Source organism: Notechis scutatus, chromosome 1 (assembly GCF_049901735.1).
Source record: "Notechis scutatus isolate UNSWTSFEM ecotype Mainland chromosome 1, rNotScu1.2, whole genome shotgun sequence".
NCBI classification, from domain to species: Eukaryota; Metazoa; Chordata; class Lepidosauria; order Squamata; family Elapidae; genus Notechis; species Notechis scutatus.
The window spans coordinates 156475811-156492936 of record NC_142009.1 but is presented as its reverse complement, the minus strand read 5'-3'; the positions used below and the strand labels follow the sequence as shown (position 1 = coordinate 156492936).

Below are 17126 nucleotides of genomic sequence, written 5' to 3'. Positions count from 1 at the left end.
GAAGAAGACATCAACCTTCCGCTCGTGTACAAAGACGCTTCTCCCCTGTGCAATCTGTTTCTTGGGATTCATGTTCTGAAACCTCTCCCGTCTTTTCCCACGTTAAGAGGCATCTGGAGAATTTCCGAACACAATGGGAAAAATCTAGAACCGCAACCAAGCAGTATTTTAATGGTACAAGGTTATCAAGTCCCATCAAAAAATGACTTTTTAAAAATTTGGATCACTGAAGTGAGTTTTTAGAAAAATTAGAAAACGTAATTACGTCATTTTCACATTACATTCTAGAGATGTTAGCTCTTAAACAAGGCATGGTTCTTAGCCTGGTGTGCCTTTTGCCAAAATAGGATCCAAACCAGAAAGATTTTTTTTTATTCAGGACCGTATTTTTACAATGTAAAGATTAAAATCACCCCATACTGTAATTCCCATTTTATAAAAAACTGTAGTAAATAAGTGGTTTATAATCACTAATACAAATTTTCAGGTTACCAAGTTAATCATTCCTGGCGAAATATTTAAAGTAACTAATTATTTGGCTACTGTCAATGATTTAACTCACACAGATTATGTCAGTGAACTTAAGTCACCACTCAAGAAAATTACAATTTGAAGCTGCATTAGTTTCTCCATTAATGAAATCCCTAATCCCAAAGGAAATATACTAATGGAAATGGCTTTGTGCCATTTTAAAGAACTACACTTTCTATTTAGGGGCTGCTTCAAATTTCATCATATTATCCAGGCCGTTTTCAGAAGCAAATTCTTACTTTCCCAAATTAAAAAAAAATGCTTAGATTTAGTCTCTAAGTTATATTCAAGAGGTGGAAGGTGGGGAACACCTATAAACCTTAACTTTCAAATCAATTCATATAACATTAAGTGATCGGTTAATGCAGTGATAATCTAGTTAGCTGTAAGCTTGCGGTATTGTGATTTATATTGCAATCAGCTTTATTTACTGTAAAACCCTGCTTAGTTTTCAGCTTCTTTCATTTTAGTGTATTGTGCATTGACTCCATCATTCACTTGTCAGCCATTTGATGAAGAGCTATCAAACCTCTAGTGTGTAATGTACTGAGTTAGAATACGTAGCTTACCTTACAAAACATGTTCAAATCTGAAATCTGATATGAAAAGTACAGAAATAGTACAACGCTCATCTACCATTACTGATCACATCTGGAAGTATGATCAAAACTGAATTCCCGTGCTTTCAGCACAATTTGAAAAGAGCAAGTGCCATGAAGATTTTAAAATATAAAAAGGTAACGTATTTTTATTGTCATTTAGGTATATTTATGCCTATTCGGCATTCAAGTTTTAACTATAGGTAGTGGTCCCTTAATGACCATTCACTGAGCAACCATTCAAAATTATAATGGTACCTAATGAGACTTATGACTAATCCTAGAAGTTACAGCTGTTGCACTGTCTCCATGGTTAGACTCTTGTTAATTCAGGTCCTTGGCCACTGTCATACAATTACATCTATATCTGGTAGCCACATGATCACCATTTGCAATCTTCAGTGCCAACTTAATTGGGAAGCCTACAGGAAGTCACAAATTGCAGTCACGCCACCATAACTTGTGCTTAACAACTGTGCATGATTTGCTTAATGACCACAACCAGAACTGATGTCATAAGTTGACACAGTCACATAAATTTGTGCTTTACAACCATGCTTAGCAAAGGAGTTACTGGCCATTAACTGAGGACTATCTGTATAGTGATATAATCTAAAAACATTAAGATCACAATTGAAAATTGTTTGTACTACACTCTTAAAATGTGAATTGAGGTAACTGGTTAAAAATCAGGTAGTAAAATGTTTGTTTTAGGAAGTTCCCTTTATTTATGAACTCATTCTGTTTTAAAATTCTACAAAACATATTTTCTCAATAGTACTTATCCCAGTTCAATCCAAAGGATAAACCAAATGCAGAATACTGTTCATACTAAATTATGAGCTCAAAGAGTTCCTACTGAAGGCTAGCATCTCACAAGGTTTTCAGCCCAACACTTCAGAAATCAATGTAACAGCACATAATCTCCTAAACAGCTTTGTTCAAGAACTTTATTGCTAAAACTACCAGAGGGCAGAGAAGCTGATGTTTCCACAAGCAGCATGTGGAAGTAAATTTTTGATACCAAAATGATACACAGGCAATGATATCACACAAATGAAATTATTTTCTTGTGTCCTGATGTCAGCATACAAGTCATGGTATTTGTTTCATGTCATGACGTGTGGTGATTTGCACCTATTCTCCCTCCTTGCACTTGTTTGGGAAATTTCTCTTGCATTAAAAAAATACACTAAGTTAAAAAACACTCTGAAATGCATGTTAAAGAATGGGTGAGAAAATTAGTACTTAAAATTACTAATACTTTACTTTAAAATATTATTTAAATTAAAATTAAATTATTTAAATTTAAATTACTTTAAATTCCTTGATTTAAATTGAAAACAGGTATTGAAATCAGTTTTTAAAAAGACCACAATCCTGCCAATTTAAGCAGTTTTTAGCTCTGTAAGCTTATGATTGAAGAATTTAAACAAAGTCTGTCTTTTGAAGTTGAGGTTTTATTAACTTAGATTGACAAAACATGAACACAACCACAAGTTAAGTAGGTGTCTAATGCAGGAGCCAAGTTCCAAACATAGGATAGTGTACTAGTTAAAGAGTACTGCCCCTTCCTTTAGTCATTTCATCGAGTGTTTACCTGTAAAAAAAAATAAGACATAAGATATTATAGGAATAATACCAGTGCATAATTTGTCAACCTTTTTCTCCATAATATAGTATTCTAAGTTTTCAAAAACAATTGCACATGCCTAACTATCCACATCAGATTACCATAACTATAATTACAAAATAATTTTCACCCAACATACCATTATATTATGGTAAGAACTATCATTTTGATTTTAAAAATTAACAAAAATTAGATACAAAAACCATTAGAGCAATTGAAAGAATGTTAAATAGCTTACCACATCATCAATCTTCAGAATGCTGCGAACTGTTTCTGTAGCTAGGGTGAGAGCACTGATCGACACCAATAAAGGCTGGACCACCAGCTCTTCCAAGATATTTGAAATTCCACCCTACAATTTAAAAATCACAATATCAAAGTACTAAGAATTATCGGCAAGCATCTTAAACATGATATCATGTATTTCTAAGAGCTTTCATGTGTTTAAGGTAAATACATTTATACCTTTTCAAATGTCTATACTAAAAGATACTCATCCAGTACGTTTTCTCAATATGCTGTACCCATCAGCAAAATTCTGCAACACACATACACACACACACACACAACTATGCAAAAGTATCCAATCTGATTCTGCTTATTCAGCAAGAGAATGACCCTATTTATGATTGAACTCTTTCTTCATTGAAAACAGAACTGCCAATATGAAATTGCTGTTACACAAATCTATGGTGAGGATATCCTTAAAGTAGTGGCTATAATTCTTACTTAAAAGGGATATTACAGAACTTAAAAAAATAAAAAAAATGTCAGCCAAAGCTCCTAAGAAGTAGAGGTCTCTTGTGAGAAATTTTATATATGCATATGTGTGCATGTGTATATGTATACATATACATATATATGAAGCACTGCTGCCTTAAACACCAAGCAACTGTTTTCTTTTTAATGATGCTATCATTAGAAATTACATATTAAATCTGTGAGAGTTGGGAGTTTTACAACTATGAAAAAAAGTTTCGTATTGTTTAGTTTCTCAACATTATTTTGCTTAGAACTGCAAAGCAAAACCAAGTATGTAACTCCTGGGGAGTGACTTCTTTTTAAAAAATCAGACCAATAGGAATACAAGATCACTGAGCTTAAAAGTCATTTCTTTTCAAATGACATTTTTCAAATTAAAGAAATAAACATTCTGACAATTTTTTTCAATATTTAAAATAGGGAACTAATATAATATGAACCTTAATTACAGAGATAATTAGTAATTTTGTAAATAAATACAAAGAGAAAATACAACTCAAATAGAAAGTTTCCCTGAGACTTTTTTTTTGCAGGAAATAAAAGCTTTTTATGCCTATTTTATTGCCAACACAGTAGGATGAAAAATCACACCAACTTTATTAAATTATGCAAACAAGATCAACAAGACTACAGAGGGCAACACTTCCTCATTTTAGAAAATGTTCAACAAGGGATAATGAATGATGATCAAAAAGCCCAGGAAATAGAGGAGATTATTAATAGAAAGACCAGGGAAAAACATAGAACAGATACATCAACAAATAAAACAAGAAGGACAAGGCAATAAAGATTTATGAAATAATTCAGGGAAAATACATACTAAAAGACCAAAAAATGCAATTGGATCAATAGAAAGGTACTCTTGAAAGGAAGATAGGACTTGGGAAGACCCTCTGGAGGCTTGGTAGCAAAAGATAGTAGAGAGGGAAGGAATGTTTAGATTAAACAGGAAAGGGATAGACAGAGATAAAGACCCAAGGGAGGAGTTTGGGAGGCAAGTCAAAAAACATGTAAGAATTGAAATACTGAAATGGATAAGAGATGATGGATAGAGGAAATGCTTTATAACACAAGATTGGCTCTATTAGGAGCTAGAACAGAGGCAGAAACAAGAAATAGGAGGAACATTAATGCATATTTCTATAAAATATACTAAAAAGCTAGATGTAAAGATTAGATGTTAAGAGATGGTGTCACTATGTATGTTTTAATGATACTGTTATTGTCATCAGAATGGCGTTCTAACATACTGAACAATTAAATAATGAAGGCCTATATTTTAGCATAAGTATGTATAACATTACAATTACATAATTATGATTAAAGTAACGAATATTATTACCATTACTTGTATCCAAATGATACCGATGCCTCACTGTTCATGTATAGATATTCAAAAAAAAAAAAAACCTTCCTCACTTTCACTTTTAACATAATTTAAAAAACATTTAAAAAGCTATTTTTTGTTGACATATACCAATTATTCTCTCTATGTGACTGCCATTTAAACTGACATACCTAAAACCCATAGAAGGAAGTATTAGATATAGGGCTATCTAGCAAAATCTCAGCAGGACACAGCTTTGCCAATGTTCAAAAACCCCTTCTGATGGTGTGCGAGGTGGGCCAATTCCTTTGGGGTGAAGCGGTTCCTCAACCTAGACCATGTCATGATTGGCTTTAAGGTGGTAACCAACACCCTGAATTGGACCCAGAAGCATACTTATACTTAATAATACTATATATTTTAATTAGTTGACTAGTGAAGGGACTAATGAAGAGAAGATGTTTTTAAAAATCCCCTCCCCATTTTCCATTCCCATTAAATTATGCATAATTCAGTATTTCTTTTTGAATGAAATATCCCTTCTCAAAACAAGGGCTCTTTAATGGAATTTAATTCATGAGGAATTAGTGTGGATGTTCTAATACATGATGTATTAACACCGCACACACTTGACTAGCTATTGAAGAGTGACTAAAGACCCAGCCTCTTTCCCTACCTTCCAAATCATAAGCAAACACGACTCCCCCATCAAGTTTGATGACACTGATTTACTTTGGCCAGATAGGTTTGAAGCCATACACACAACAGAATCAGAAGCAGTTTTGGATGGCCAATGTGGCAGACGTAAGAAAACAACTATCTGCCTGAATAGCAACTATTGTTAAACAGCAGAATAAAGTCCATGAGTTATATTGAAATGTTGCCATCCTTGTGCCTTTATGCACTTTATTTTCATACATGAAACGTGCAAGTTACATTACAGATCATGCTAGAATGCTCCGACTTCCACAGTGTCAAGGGCAAAAATAGTTTTCTTTGTTGAAATGCTAATTGCAAAAATTGTACATGTATTAGAAAGAAGCATCAGGACAAAAGCCAGAGACATGCATTTAAGTTGCTATTATGTGGCTTGTGGGATTGTTGAAGTGAATTGCTATTTAGCTGCCTGTTTGTGTAGACATGGCTATAAAAAAAAAACATTCAGTCACAATTTCCATTATGGGAATTTGAAAAACTACTTGTTATATTGCCACTTGCTAAAATATCTAATATTCTAAGAGCAAAAAGGATTTTGTTTAACTGACATTTCTAACTTGAGTCACCCAAACCAACACAATATAACTACAAACCTATTGCACTTCTCTGCATTTGCTGCAATTTATATTGTAATTTCAACCCACTGAATTATGCACAATGCAATAAATATGAAAAATAATACTGGTGCAGAATTTTACAAATATCAAATGTGGTACATCATTTATTTTATTAGTTTGCAGATTACCTTTCTGACATTAATGCCAGCAGTTTTCTCTCCTTGTGCATGTCTGTTTCTCAACTCTGTAACAGTGGATATCGGATTAAGGCCTGCATTTTCAGCCAGGGTAGATGGAATAATTTCCAGAGCCTCTCCATAACCACGAACACAGTAAGATTCCATGCCACTTAAAACACGAGAATATTCATTCAAGCGTAATGCCAACTCTATTTCTGGTGCTCCACCACCTGCAATTAGGGCTCTGAAATTAAAATTAAAATGCATCTTAAGATGTAGTTTGCTAACTTGAATGATGATTTTATTGGTCCAAAAAGATGATGCAGTACCTTTTCTTGACCAAACAACGGACAACGCATAAAGCATCATGGATGGAACGCTCAGCCTCCTCAATCACCAGTTTATTAGATCCTCGTACCACAATTGTTACTGTTTTTCCAGGGCTAGCACAGCCTGTAATCTGAAATACAAAACAAGCACCATGCTGAATATTCAGATAAGAAAGCTTACTGCTTTTGGGGTCACATTTTAGAACTATGAAAGCACTGATAACAACAAAATGACAGTCTCAGTTTCCTTTTCAAGAGTTTTCCTTTAGTTCTTAGCAAGGAGGGCTTTTGTTTCTTGTTATCCTATAGAATCCATTCAAACAGTTTTAAAAATTTGCTTTAACTTCAGAACAAAGTAGACTAGATTTATCCTACCTTAATTAGCTTTCCAGATCCATTTAAATTAACTTCTTCTGCAAGTTCTGCAGATCCCAGCATGTCACCAGTGAACTGATCAATATGAGCAACTGGCTTAGTTCCAATAGTCTTTAAAAAAAAAAAAACACAAATACATCTTAGGTTAGTTATGTAATTTTTTTCAGAACGTTCTGTAGTGTGCAAGCAATTGGAAATCAAAAGGCAGGTAAACTTCCCAAGCAGATGTCAAATCTACTTCCAGGCCTGAATGAAAACAAATGTGCATACAGCTCCATGATGACACAGCTTCCCCATCCCCCAAAAATGATAAGCATACACTCTTGCTTATTTGCTCATAACAGAGACAGAGGCAAATGTACCCTAACATGCAGAAGCAGCCTCTCCTCACTTCCAGAGACATGATTTTTGCTCAAAGAAGAGAGGAAATCTTCTCTGAGAGGAATGCAAAACAGTAGCTATTTCATTCCTTTAAAAGCAGGGACAAACTGCAAGACTGAGGGAGTGAGAAAACAGTTTATTCATTTTCCTACCCACCACTGCCACCTTGTCTTCTATGAAAACACATACATTGGCCATATACAGGACCATAGCCACATATATACTATTTTAAAGTCCTCAGTGGTGAGTCAAATCTATCAAGATGCATCATAGATGTGAACAAAATAGTGTAAAGAAGCAGATACTTCAGAGTTACAGTATCTGGGTTGATTATGCGTCTCCCAAAGTAGCTTCTCACTCATTCCCTTTGCTTACAACTAAGCAATTAAGAAAATGCATTAATGTGGAAAATACATGTATTTGTAACCTCAACTACCTAGCTGTTTGTAAGAGAGCACAACTGAGGGAGCAGAATGGGAACAATTCTACAAAGCTCATGTGAATAATCTGATAAATATATGTGCACTGGAAGTGCCTTACCACCGAACCTCAATCAATTTGTTTGGAAATAAGACCCATTAAATTAATGACACTTAGCTTCTGAGAATATTCTGTAAAAGGACTTAGAAATCTTCAGAGAAGCTACCTTTTTAGAAAAATAGCTATTTATAGACTGCTTTTTATTATAGCATTACAAATGCCAAGACAGATTCATTCACTGTTACAATCAATTTCAATTCATGATTACTCATGATACTGTCAGGATTATTATATTCCATTACTTAAGAATTAATTCTTTTCAAAAACCTTATCATCTCACCTTACATATAAATTCAATGTCTTCTCTTTCAATATCTTTGATCACCATAATCTTCATTTTGTTCAGGAAATGTAGAGCCAGATCACTTAGAGCATCCCTACAACCAATACATTTGATGTGGTTTATTAATATATACCATCAGAGCATTGCATTATCAGAACTATTCTGATCTGGCATAAAATGATTTCAAAACTTTAGAACAGAATTTTGTTTTCTTCCTACTCTAATCCTGCTATCAAACATGGGTTTTAGATATTTCCCAAGCCTTCTGGAACCATGAAATTAATTCTTTTGCTTCCCCATCTCATTATCAAGTACTGGGAAATACTATAGTGTTAAAAAGTCTCATTTCCATTGTTTTTAACTTATAGCTTTAGCAGTATGCAAACTCTAGGGAGTTTGCATATATTAGGTATGACAAGAACAATTTTAAATCTAAGAAAAAGCTCTAGTTAAAAATGAATGAAATATGAATCATTGAAATAAACATACCGTAAAATGGATTTCTGAATGAGTAATACATTGCAACCTGTCTTCTTAATTTGCTTAACTAAATTCAGAATGTAGGCTCTCTCTTCACGCAAGACTCTATCCATTTGAGTGTAGTCAGAAACAACAATCTGGTTATCCATCTAGGAGAAAAATTAAAAAAGAATTTTAAGTATACTCGTACATAATAGACAATTTAATAGCTATGCCACAAACCATGAACAAAATAAAAGCTTTGCAAAGTAGTAAATTACAGCTGACATTTTAATTATTTTAGGCACAAAGGATCTATTTATAGGCATTATAGTTCTTGTCAATTTGTTTCATTTCTATAGAACACTACATTAGGGTGCCTTGAGTGACTTCCAAAAACAATTCTTTTAGTGGATGGATAAACTGTGATTTTCATCATTGAAATAGTTAACAGACTGAATTCTAACTTGCAAATTCTGTAAATTGTCTGTCCCCAGAAATCTGCTGTAGGTATGGATAGTTGTAGGAAAGGAAGAATGATTTAGTTGTATGAGACAATGTCAACTTGCATAATACTGCATTTAGTCTTTTGAGAGGATTGCTCAAAACAAATTGGACAGATCTTGCTTTGTGAACCTAATGTATTCTTTAACAAGCACAGATAGTCAATCTGCAATACAATCTTACATACTGTTTAATTTTTACTAATCAAATACAAGATCAATACTTTAGAAACTTTTTTTTAAGTTACAGGTAGGTCTCAACTTACAATCACAATTGAGCCCTAAATTTCTATTCTGAGACAGTTCTTAAGTGAGTTTTGCCCCATTTTATGACCTTTCTTGTCACCGTTGAATCACTGCAGTTAAAAATAGTAACACAGTTGTTGAATGAATCTGGCTTCCCCGTTGACTTTGCTTGTCAGGTTGCAAAAGGTGATCACATCAGCCCGGGAAACTGCAACTGTCATAAATATGAATCAGTTGCCAAGCATCTGAATTTTGATCATGTGACAATGGGGATGCTACAATGGTCATTAAGTGTGAAAAACAGTCTTTGTCACATTTTTCAGTGCCATTGTAACTTTGAACGTCATTAAATGAACGATTCTAAGTAGAAGACTCCCTATAATTTATTCAAAAGAACAAATTAAGCAACTTACATCTGTTTTTGGAGCAGATAAGCAAAACTGAATGAGACCTATTTTAGCTTTTTCCACTCTGGTCACTCCAGTATTGGCCACTTTTTGTGTAAGGACCAGCCCTTCAACGAGTTCACAGTCATCGATTGTGCCCCTAAAAATAAATATTCAGTGAACAAGCAATACGAAATAAAAATACAAATATTCAGAATTTGACTAACTCTTACCCAAGTTTTTTAACAATTTTAATGTCTCTAAGATCCACGCTGCTAGCTGTAGTTGGATCTATCACCTTCATCACAGCTTCAACGCTCATTGGAGAAAGGAGACTAGAATACTGCGACACAACCTGAAGGATCAGTAAAGATTTATTTAACATGCCTTTTGTTTGTCCATTGTATAAGAATTTCACACAACTTTATCTTTTTAATTATTCAAAACTGCAACAGGAATTAATTTATCCAATTGTTTACATAGAATCTAAGCCACAGCATCCAGTTGACTCTCTCAATAGGTCTCCTGAAGCAAGCTCAGTGAAGCTTAATATTCAAGACTGGAGGTAATTAGCTGAACTCCAAGGGGACAGCTGCAAAGCTTCCTTTCCTACAATACTCATTATGGATGTATGATTCTTCTTTCTTTCGTGTATGAAATGACATCAGCATCTCCAAATGAATGTATTTTGTCTGGACAAAGGAACCATAACAAGACAAAAGACTTCTATGTTTAATCTTCTATGTTTAAGCAGTCCAGGAGAGGAGGGAACAGACAACATTCTGATGAGATTATATTGGTGGGCAAAGAGGAAGAATCTTTCTCATTCATTTCTTTAGTGCTTGTGCCATGATTTCTATAGATTCTCATAACTGCATCTTAGTTATAAGTATTATATATTGTGCAAATTTTACACACAGGATGACTTCATTAAATCTAATCAAGTCAGCAAATGGAATGACAAAAGTTTTTGTACCTCAAATTGTAAAAATGTTGATAGGTATATTTTGATGAAGTCATGGAAATTAAGTTATTAAATTACTATGAGAATTATATCACTAGCATTCAATAGGAAATGATGCTGAATGTTTGTTGAAGGTTGAGATCTTCATAATCAATTTGAAACTAAACATATCCTGCACACTCTTATACAATACTGATTGATACCTAAAAAAAAGTAGAAATCTGCAAACTGTTTTAGAAGACATTAATCTATTAGTTAATCTTATAAATTGTACATAAAAAACATACATACATACATACATATATATATATATAATAAACGAAAGTATATATGTACCAAATAAACAAAAGTAAAAACTTATCAAGTGTTTTCTTTCCAATGCCCACCTTAGAATTCAATGCAGTAGTTGCATTGTTAAGGAGGGTTTCTCTGTCACTCAGTTCAACAGGCTGTCCCATGCTGGTCAAGACTTCAATGCCTTTTTCCAATGCCTTCTGGAATGACTCCGAAATGATGGTGGGATGAATTCCTAAGCAGAGTTTAGAATACAAATTTATTCAATCTATAATCAATACACAGATATTGATCTACGATATCAACAATCTGATCTCATATATTGATTTCAATGATTTGATCTCACAGAATGATTTCAAATCAAGCTGTCTGTAAAAGAATTGCATAAGTAGTAGATAGATGGATAAAACCAAATTTAGAATAGCTAAGGATACTAAAAAGACTGATTTTAAAAATGCTTCATTTTGGAAGCAAAAAAATGTATGGCATAAAAATAAATCGTAACAATAACATAATACAAATTCAACAGGAACATAATATAGCTTTCATCCATACGTAGCATACTATACCCAGTCTTCCAATTTATCTCTAAAACTATTAAGCCTACATTAGCCATATAAAACACAGAGAATTATTATTTTTAATCCACAAAACTCTTTCTTTTCATGTTCTTGTGGAAGGGATAACTGGTTGCTTTAGTCATATAAACAATGAAGCCATTTTGTTATATTAAAATTTCTCGTTGTTGTACTTTGGGTTCCCTCTCCCCCCGCCCCATTATCTGAAAATGTCCAATCAGGTGCTTGCACATTGTTTAGGAAACAGGTGCTCAGTTCCCAGCTCTGCAACTTGTTATTTGATCTTGGCTGGCTGTAGCTTTTCATATAATTCAGCTGGGTTTCCATCATCCACTTCTTCCCAATCTCTCCTCCCAATGTCCAAGTGGAGCACATGGAGTTTGAACAGGTGAGATGCAGCCATGACAGCCAAGCTTATTACAAAAGATCATCCAGGCTATATTTTATTATCTCACATTACATTTCCATATGTAAAACTGTATATAAACGTACCTTTCTGAAGAAGTCTGGAACAAGCATCCAGGAGAGCACCTGCAATGACCACAACAGATGTAGTGCCATCTCCAGCTTCAATATCTTGTGCTTTTGATAATTCCACCAGCTATACATTGTCAAATGTTGAAAGAAAAAATGTAAATTCCTCTATAACACTATTACAGAGGTTTTCATTAACAAAAATCATGCAATACACAAATGCACACATTTCTAGGCTGCATGTCAATGTACCACAGTAATTTTTTCTTTAAGGAATATAACCATCATAGTAGCTAGTGTAATTTGGTTTTAGTTTTTGCATTGACATAAATTTAAAAACTATGTATTACTTACCATTTTGGCTGCAGGATGAAGAACCTGCATCTGCTTCAGAATTGTTGCACCATCATTTGTGATTGTCACATCACCTTTACCATCTTGGATCTACAAAAGCACAATCAAGTTTTTGGACACCAACTCAAAAAAGAGAAAATCTACAGAATACAAGTTGAAGCATCAATTTATATTATGCATTATAAAGTACAAACCATTGGTACAAACGTAGCAAATTACTATTTAGCCTAGGGTTAGAAATATTTTCAGTAATGTTCACAGGCACTGCTACATCCAAGGAAATTTCAAAAGCATGAAACCTCATGAAATTTCCTATCTTAGAATATTTTAGCTAAATTATTTTTAATAATTTCAATGTTAGATTCAACAGACACCAACGAATGGCACCAGACTGATAATGTAACCTTTGCTGTTTTCAGTACCCATTCTTTATTAAGGTTTCCGTATCTCATAGATTCCCGATTGTTTGCCTTGTTAATTTAGCTCTGTACAGTTGCCTCCCATACACCTTCTCATGCTTGTCTTACTATTCACTTGTTACATGGCAATGTGTACAAGATGGATGTACTTGAGTTTGAATGAAAGTACATTCCTTTCATTTTATTTCACGTAAAAATCATCTGCCAAAGATTTATTGGCAGTTCTTTTTATAAATATGGTACATACCAAATAAAATTTCTATTCTTTGTTTCTCACGACACTCCCTTTAACTTTTTAAAGTGCATGTAGTTACATTAACTAGAATAGCTGCCCAATATCTATTTTACTACAATATTTTAAGCCAGGGGTTTCAAACTCACATCGTCATGGCGGCATCACGACATATTGGGACTTTTTCCCCTTTTGTTAAACCGGGCGTGGGCATGGCCAGCTCGTAATGCATTCATCCCCTGGGCCAAGAGTTTGACAGCCCTGTTCTAAGCCCTTCCCTTTATTACTTCTGAAAACATATATATTCAGCAACTTCATATCAGTTTTCAATGGATCTACACGATAACTCAATTACTATTAAGCCTCTGCAAAGTATTTGAAAGTACACTACTATGAGTGTACAGAAAATATTAATAAAAGTTGCAGAAAGTATTAATAAAACTGCATCTTCAGGAAAATTTGACATGGCTGAATCAAAGGGTTCTTCTGAGTGCATATGCAGAGTTGCTTAGTTTTTGGTCCAGTAAAAATGCTGTCTATGAATGAATGGGAAGACAACTGGTGAAAGCTTTTGAAGTAGTTCATCAAGCCTTCCTGGAAACAGTTAATTTACTGATTCCAGAATGTTTTGTTTTTCCTAATGCATTCTGCAAAATATCTTTCAAATGCTCTGCACAGCCTTATTATAAGCACAAATTACATACACACATACACACACAAAAAAACCTCCAAGCTCAAAACTCACCATTTTATCCATTCCCTTTGGCCCAAGACTTGTCCTGACAGCATCCGCAACCGCTAAAATAGATGAAAATAAATTTATATACCCAAAGAAATTTACTTCAAATGCAATTTCATTTATTGGATTTGTTATGGCTGCCCACTCCAACTGACCACAATATGATATAACATAATAAATTTGACACTAAATCCTTTAGGATGTTTAAAATGCTGGCTTCCACAAAAATACAATAAACTGATTTATACTATTAAGCCATGACATGTTTAATTATGGTTTGCTCAATAAATTCCACCTTCTTTAGTTCACATCACATGGACCAAAAATGAAAAATCACAATATGCATGCCAAATTTTCAAAGTATACTAACTCAAAAAATATTTCAAAGTGACTTGTATACTGATTCCATGTATCAGCTGTCATAGCTTATTCATGTAGCAAACTAAAGTGGAACAAATCCTGCTTTTGTATAATGTATGGGCTCAATAACTGTATAGAAAGCAAACCAATACTACCCAAAAAATAGCAACAGTAATAGTAAAATAATGTTATTTTATAATGCTGTCTTATATTAATTATATTTTAATATGTTGGATAGTGAGAGAGCACCATTTCAATTCAATTTAATTATATATTATATTACTTAAAAACAAATGTTATTTGACAATAACATGCAACTCACATTCAATGTGAACACTAAAATAACTAAAATCTGATTAAAGGATCATTCTCCCCATATGAATTTGCTTTTGATCCTCAGTTTTAGTTTTACTTGCATCTGGCATCACCCTGAGGAGGATCCATGAATCTAACAAGCCACAGCTTTCTGGAAGAACACTCAGGTTTGTTCCAAGCCTTTTCCACTTAATGCCCTCAATCTTAACCTTTAATCAAAGCGACAACATTATGGTTTACTGCGCTACGCAATCCAAGAAAGATTTTCTTGTACAAAAAGTTTGTCTTTTGTTTCAAATCACATTGGAAACATTCAGGACAATGACACCCATTACGCTTTCTAAAAGTGGAAAAGAATAGGAAGGGATGATAGCCATCTTCGTGGCCACAGGCTGCAGTGTCATTCGAAATCGCTCAACAGTCTGAATGCTGTATTCTCTTCTATTGGCGCGGAATACATATTGCATTAATTACCACGAAACGAATGCGATGCATCTTCCCTTTCATCAAAAATAAAATAAAATAACAGGGTTATAAACAGCAAATCACCATTGCTGCTCGCCCCTCTTTATCTTCAACAAGACTCCGAAAGAGCCTCAGTTCATTCCAACAGAAGAAGCGGAGGGCCGAGGGTGTGGTCTGGGTGCTTTAGGGGCTGGGAGCCCCTGGCCGAGCCCGCCAGATGTCAACAGACCGGTCCATTCATCCTCTCCCCCCCACCTCCTTCCCTATAAAGGCCGTGGGATCTCCCATCACCTTTGCCCGCAGAAATGTTGCTGAAGCGGATCTGAGCGGGCTTATCTTTATCCTGGTAACAACTGCGATTGCCGCCGGGGTTGCGGTTCCCTGTGGCCGCATTCAGAAAGGCCCCCTTTGTGCTTGCGTTCTCCGGCATGTCTGCGCCCGGATGGCCGCTCAATCTTCCGATGGAGATGGATTCTTTTCCCCCAGTCCTGGAACCTGCACCACCAACGCCACCCCAACGTCGATCCGAAGCTTCCAGAAAGCGCGCAGCAGCAGTTGGAGAAGAAAAGGCCTTTCATCCGTCCCTCAGGCCGGCGCTGAGAATGACGTTTCTTAGAGGGCTGTCTTTGTAAAGTGCCTGAGTTCCAATAAACACAGGAAAGCGTTTTTTCAGGTCTTTCCTCTGAGAAAGGAAAGAACGAATTTGGCTTGTGTGCATAAATGTCTTCCAGAGGCTGAAGTCAACTATTTTATATAGGACAATAATACCAAACAGCGAATAAGATAGACGTCAAAAGCCACAGGCTGCAGTGTCATTCTAAATCGGAAGCATTAAATTTAACTACCACGAAATGGAAGAAGAGTTTTGCTAAAAGAAAGGAGAATATTCATAGACGGTAATGGAAGCTAAATTATTGAATTTATAATTAATAAAATAAAGAAAATCAAATGTTGTAAATTGCAAAGCACAAAATAGAGAGAAAAATCCACATATTTATTCTACAATTTTGTTTTCTTTCTCTTGAAAATAATCCGATATAAAATGAATGGGATTTCAGAGTAAATCTGCATAAAAATACAGACTAGTAGAGATAAATGAGATTTAAGAACCAAGTTTTAAGAAATCAGTTTAACTTTTCAAATGGGAAGAATACTTTCAAAAGCAACAAATGTTGCATAACTACCGCAAGCAAATCATTAATATTGGGAGGTTTCTTTATGCCACAAATTCTTAAGTGTAAAACATCTTTGTTTTACTTATCAAATGTATATTTTATTTTATTGCAGTGGGCTGAAAGAATTGTTTCAGAATTGTTGCAACTTTATCATTTTAATATTACAAAATTATAATACTAGAAGAAGTATATAGATCCTTTTGATGATTCTTTTCATCCCAGCTTCATATGTCAGGAATTTTTTTAAAACTATTTTATTCCAAAGCAAAGATAAAGTGAGAGAGAATTCTGTTCAGGAGCATTTTCAAACAATTATAAACTGACTAATGAGGGATTGAAAGTAAATTGCTCTTCACAAAAAACTTCCACAATTTTAGTAGAATACTATACTGTAAAATACTATACTATATACACTATACGCTGCTACACCAAGGGTCTTCAAACTTGACAGCTTTAAGACTTGTGGACGTCAACTCCCAGAATTCCTCCTCCAGTCATGTTAGCACAGGAATTCTGGGAGTTAACATTCACAAGTCTTAAACTTGCCAAGTTTGAAGACCCTTGTGCTACACTACTTTTATTTGACCAAGTGTGATTAGAGACACAATGGGATGGAATAGAATAGAGAATAGAATATATGGAATAGAATAGACTAGAATAGCATAGCATAGCATAGAAGCTGGAAGGCACCTTGGAGGTGTTCTAGTATCTAGTCCAGCCCTCTGCTCAGACAAGTGACTGTCCAGTCTCTTCTTAAAAACTCCAGTGAGGAAGCGCCCATGATTTCTAAAAGCAAGCTATTCCACTGGTTAATTGTCCTTACAGTTAGGAAATTTCTCCTTCTCTCTTTGATCAATTTCCAATCATTATTGTCCTGCTCTCTGGTGCTTAGGAGAATAATTAGACCCCCTCTTTTTTGTGGCAGCCCCTCAAATACTGAAATATTGCTA

General features: G+C 34.6%; 1 protein-coding gene across 1 annotated transcript; it reads right to left on the bottom strand.

Annotated features, from left to right (window-relative positions):
* Positions 1-2574: 2574 nt before the first annotated feature.
* On the bottom strand, positions 2575-15528 carry CCT4 (chaperonin containing TCP1 subunit 4). The gene is made up of 14 exons (XM_026668420.2): positions 15293-15528; positions 13868-13920; positions 12472-12561; positions 12136-12244; positions 11158-11300; positions 10041-10162; positions 9835-9967; positions 8703-8842; positions 8211-8307; positions 7010-7120; positions 6635-6765; positions 6315-6549; positions 3002-3115; positions 2575-2730 (listed from the first exon to the last, which is right to left on the bottom strand). The coding sequence occupies exons 1-14, from the start codon at positions 15429-15431 to the stop codon at positions 2716-2718; spliced, it is 1632 nt and encodes a 543-aa protein (XP_026524205.2). The 5' UTR covers positions 15432-15528; the 3' UTR covers positions 2575-2715.
* Between the last annotated feature and the right edge of the window lie 1598 nt (positions 15529-17126).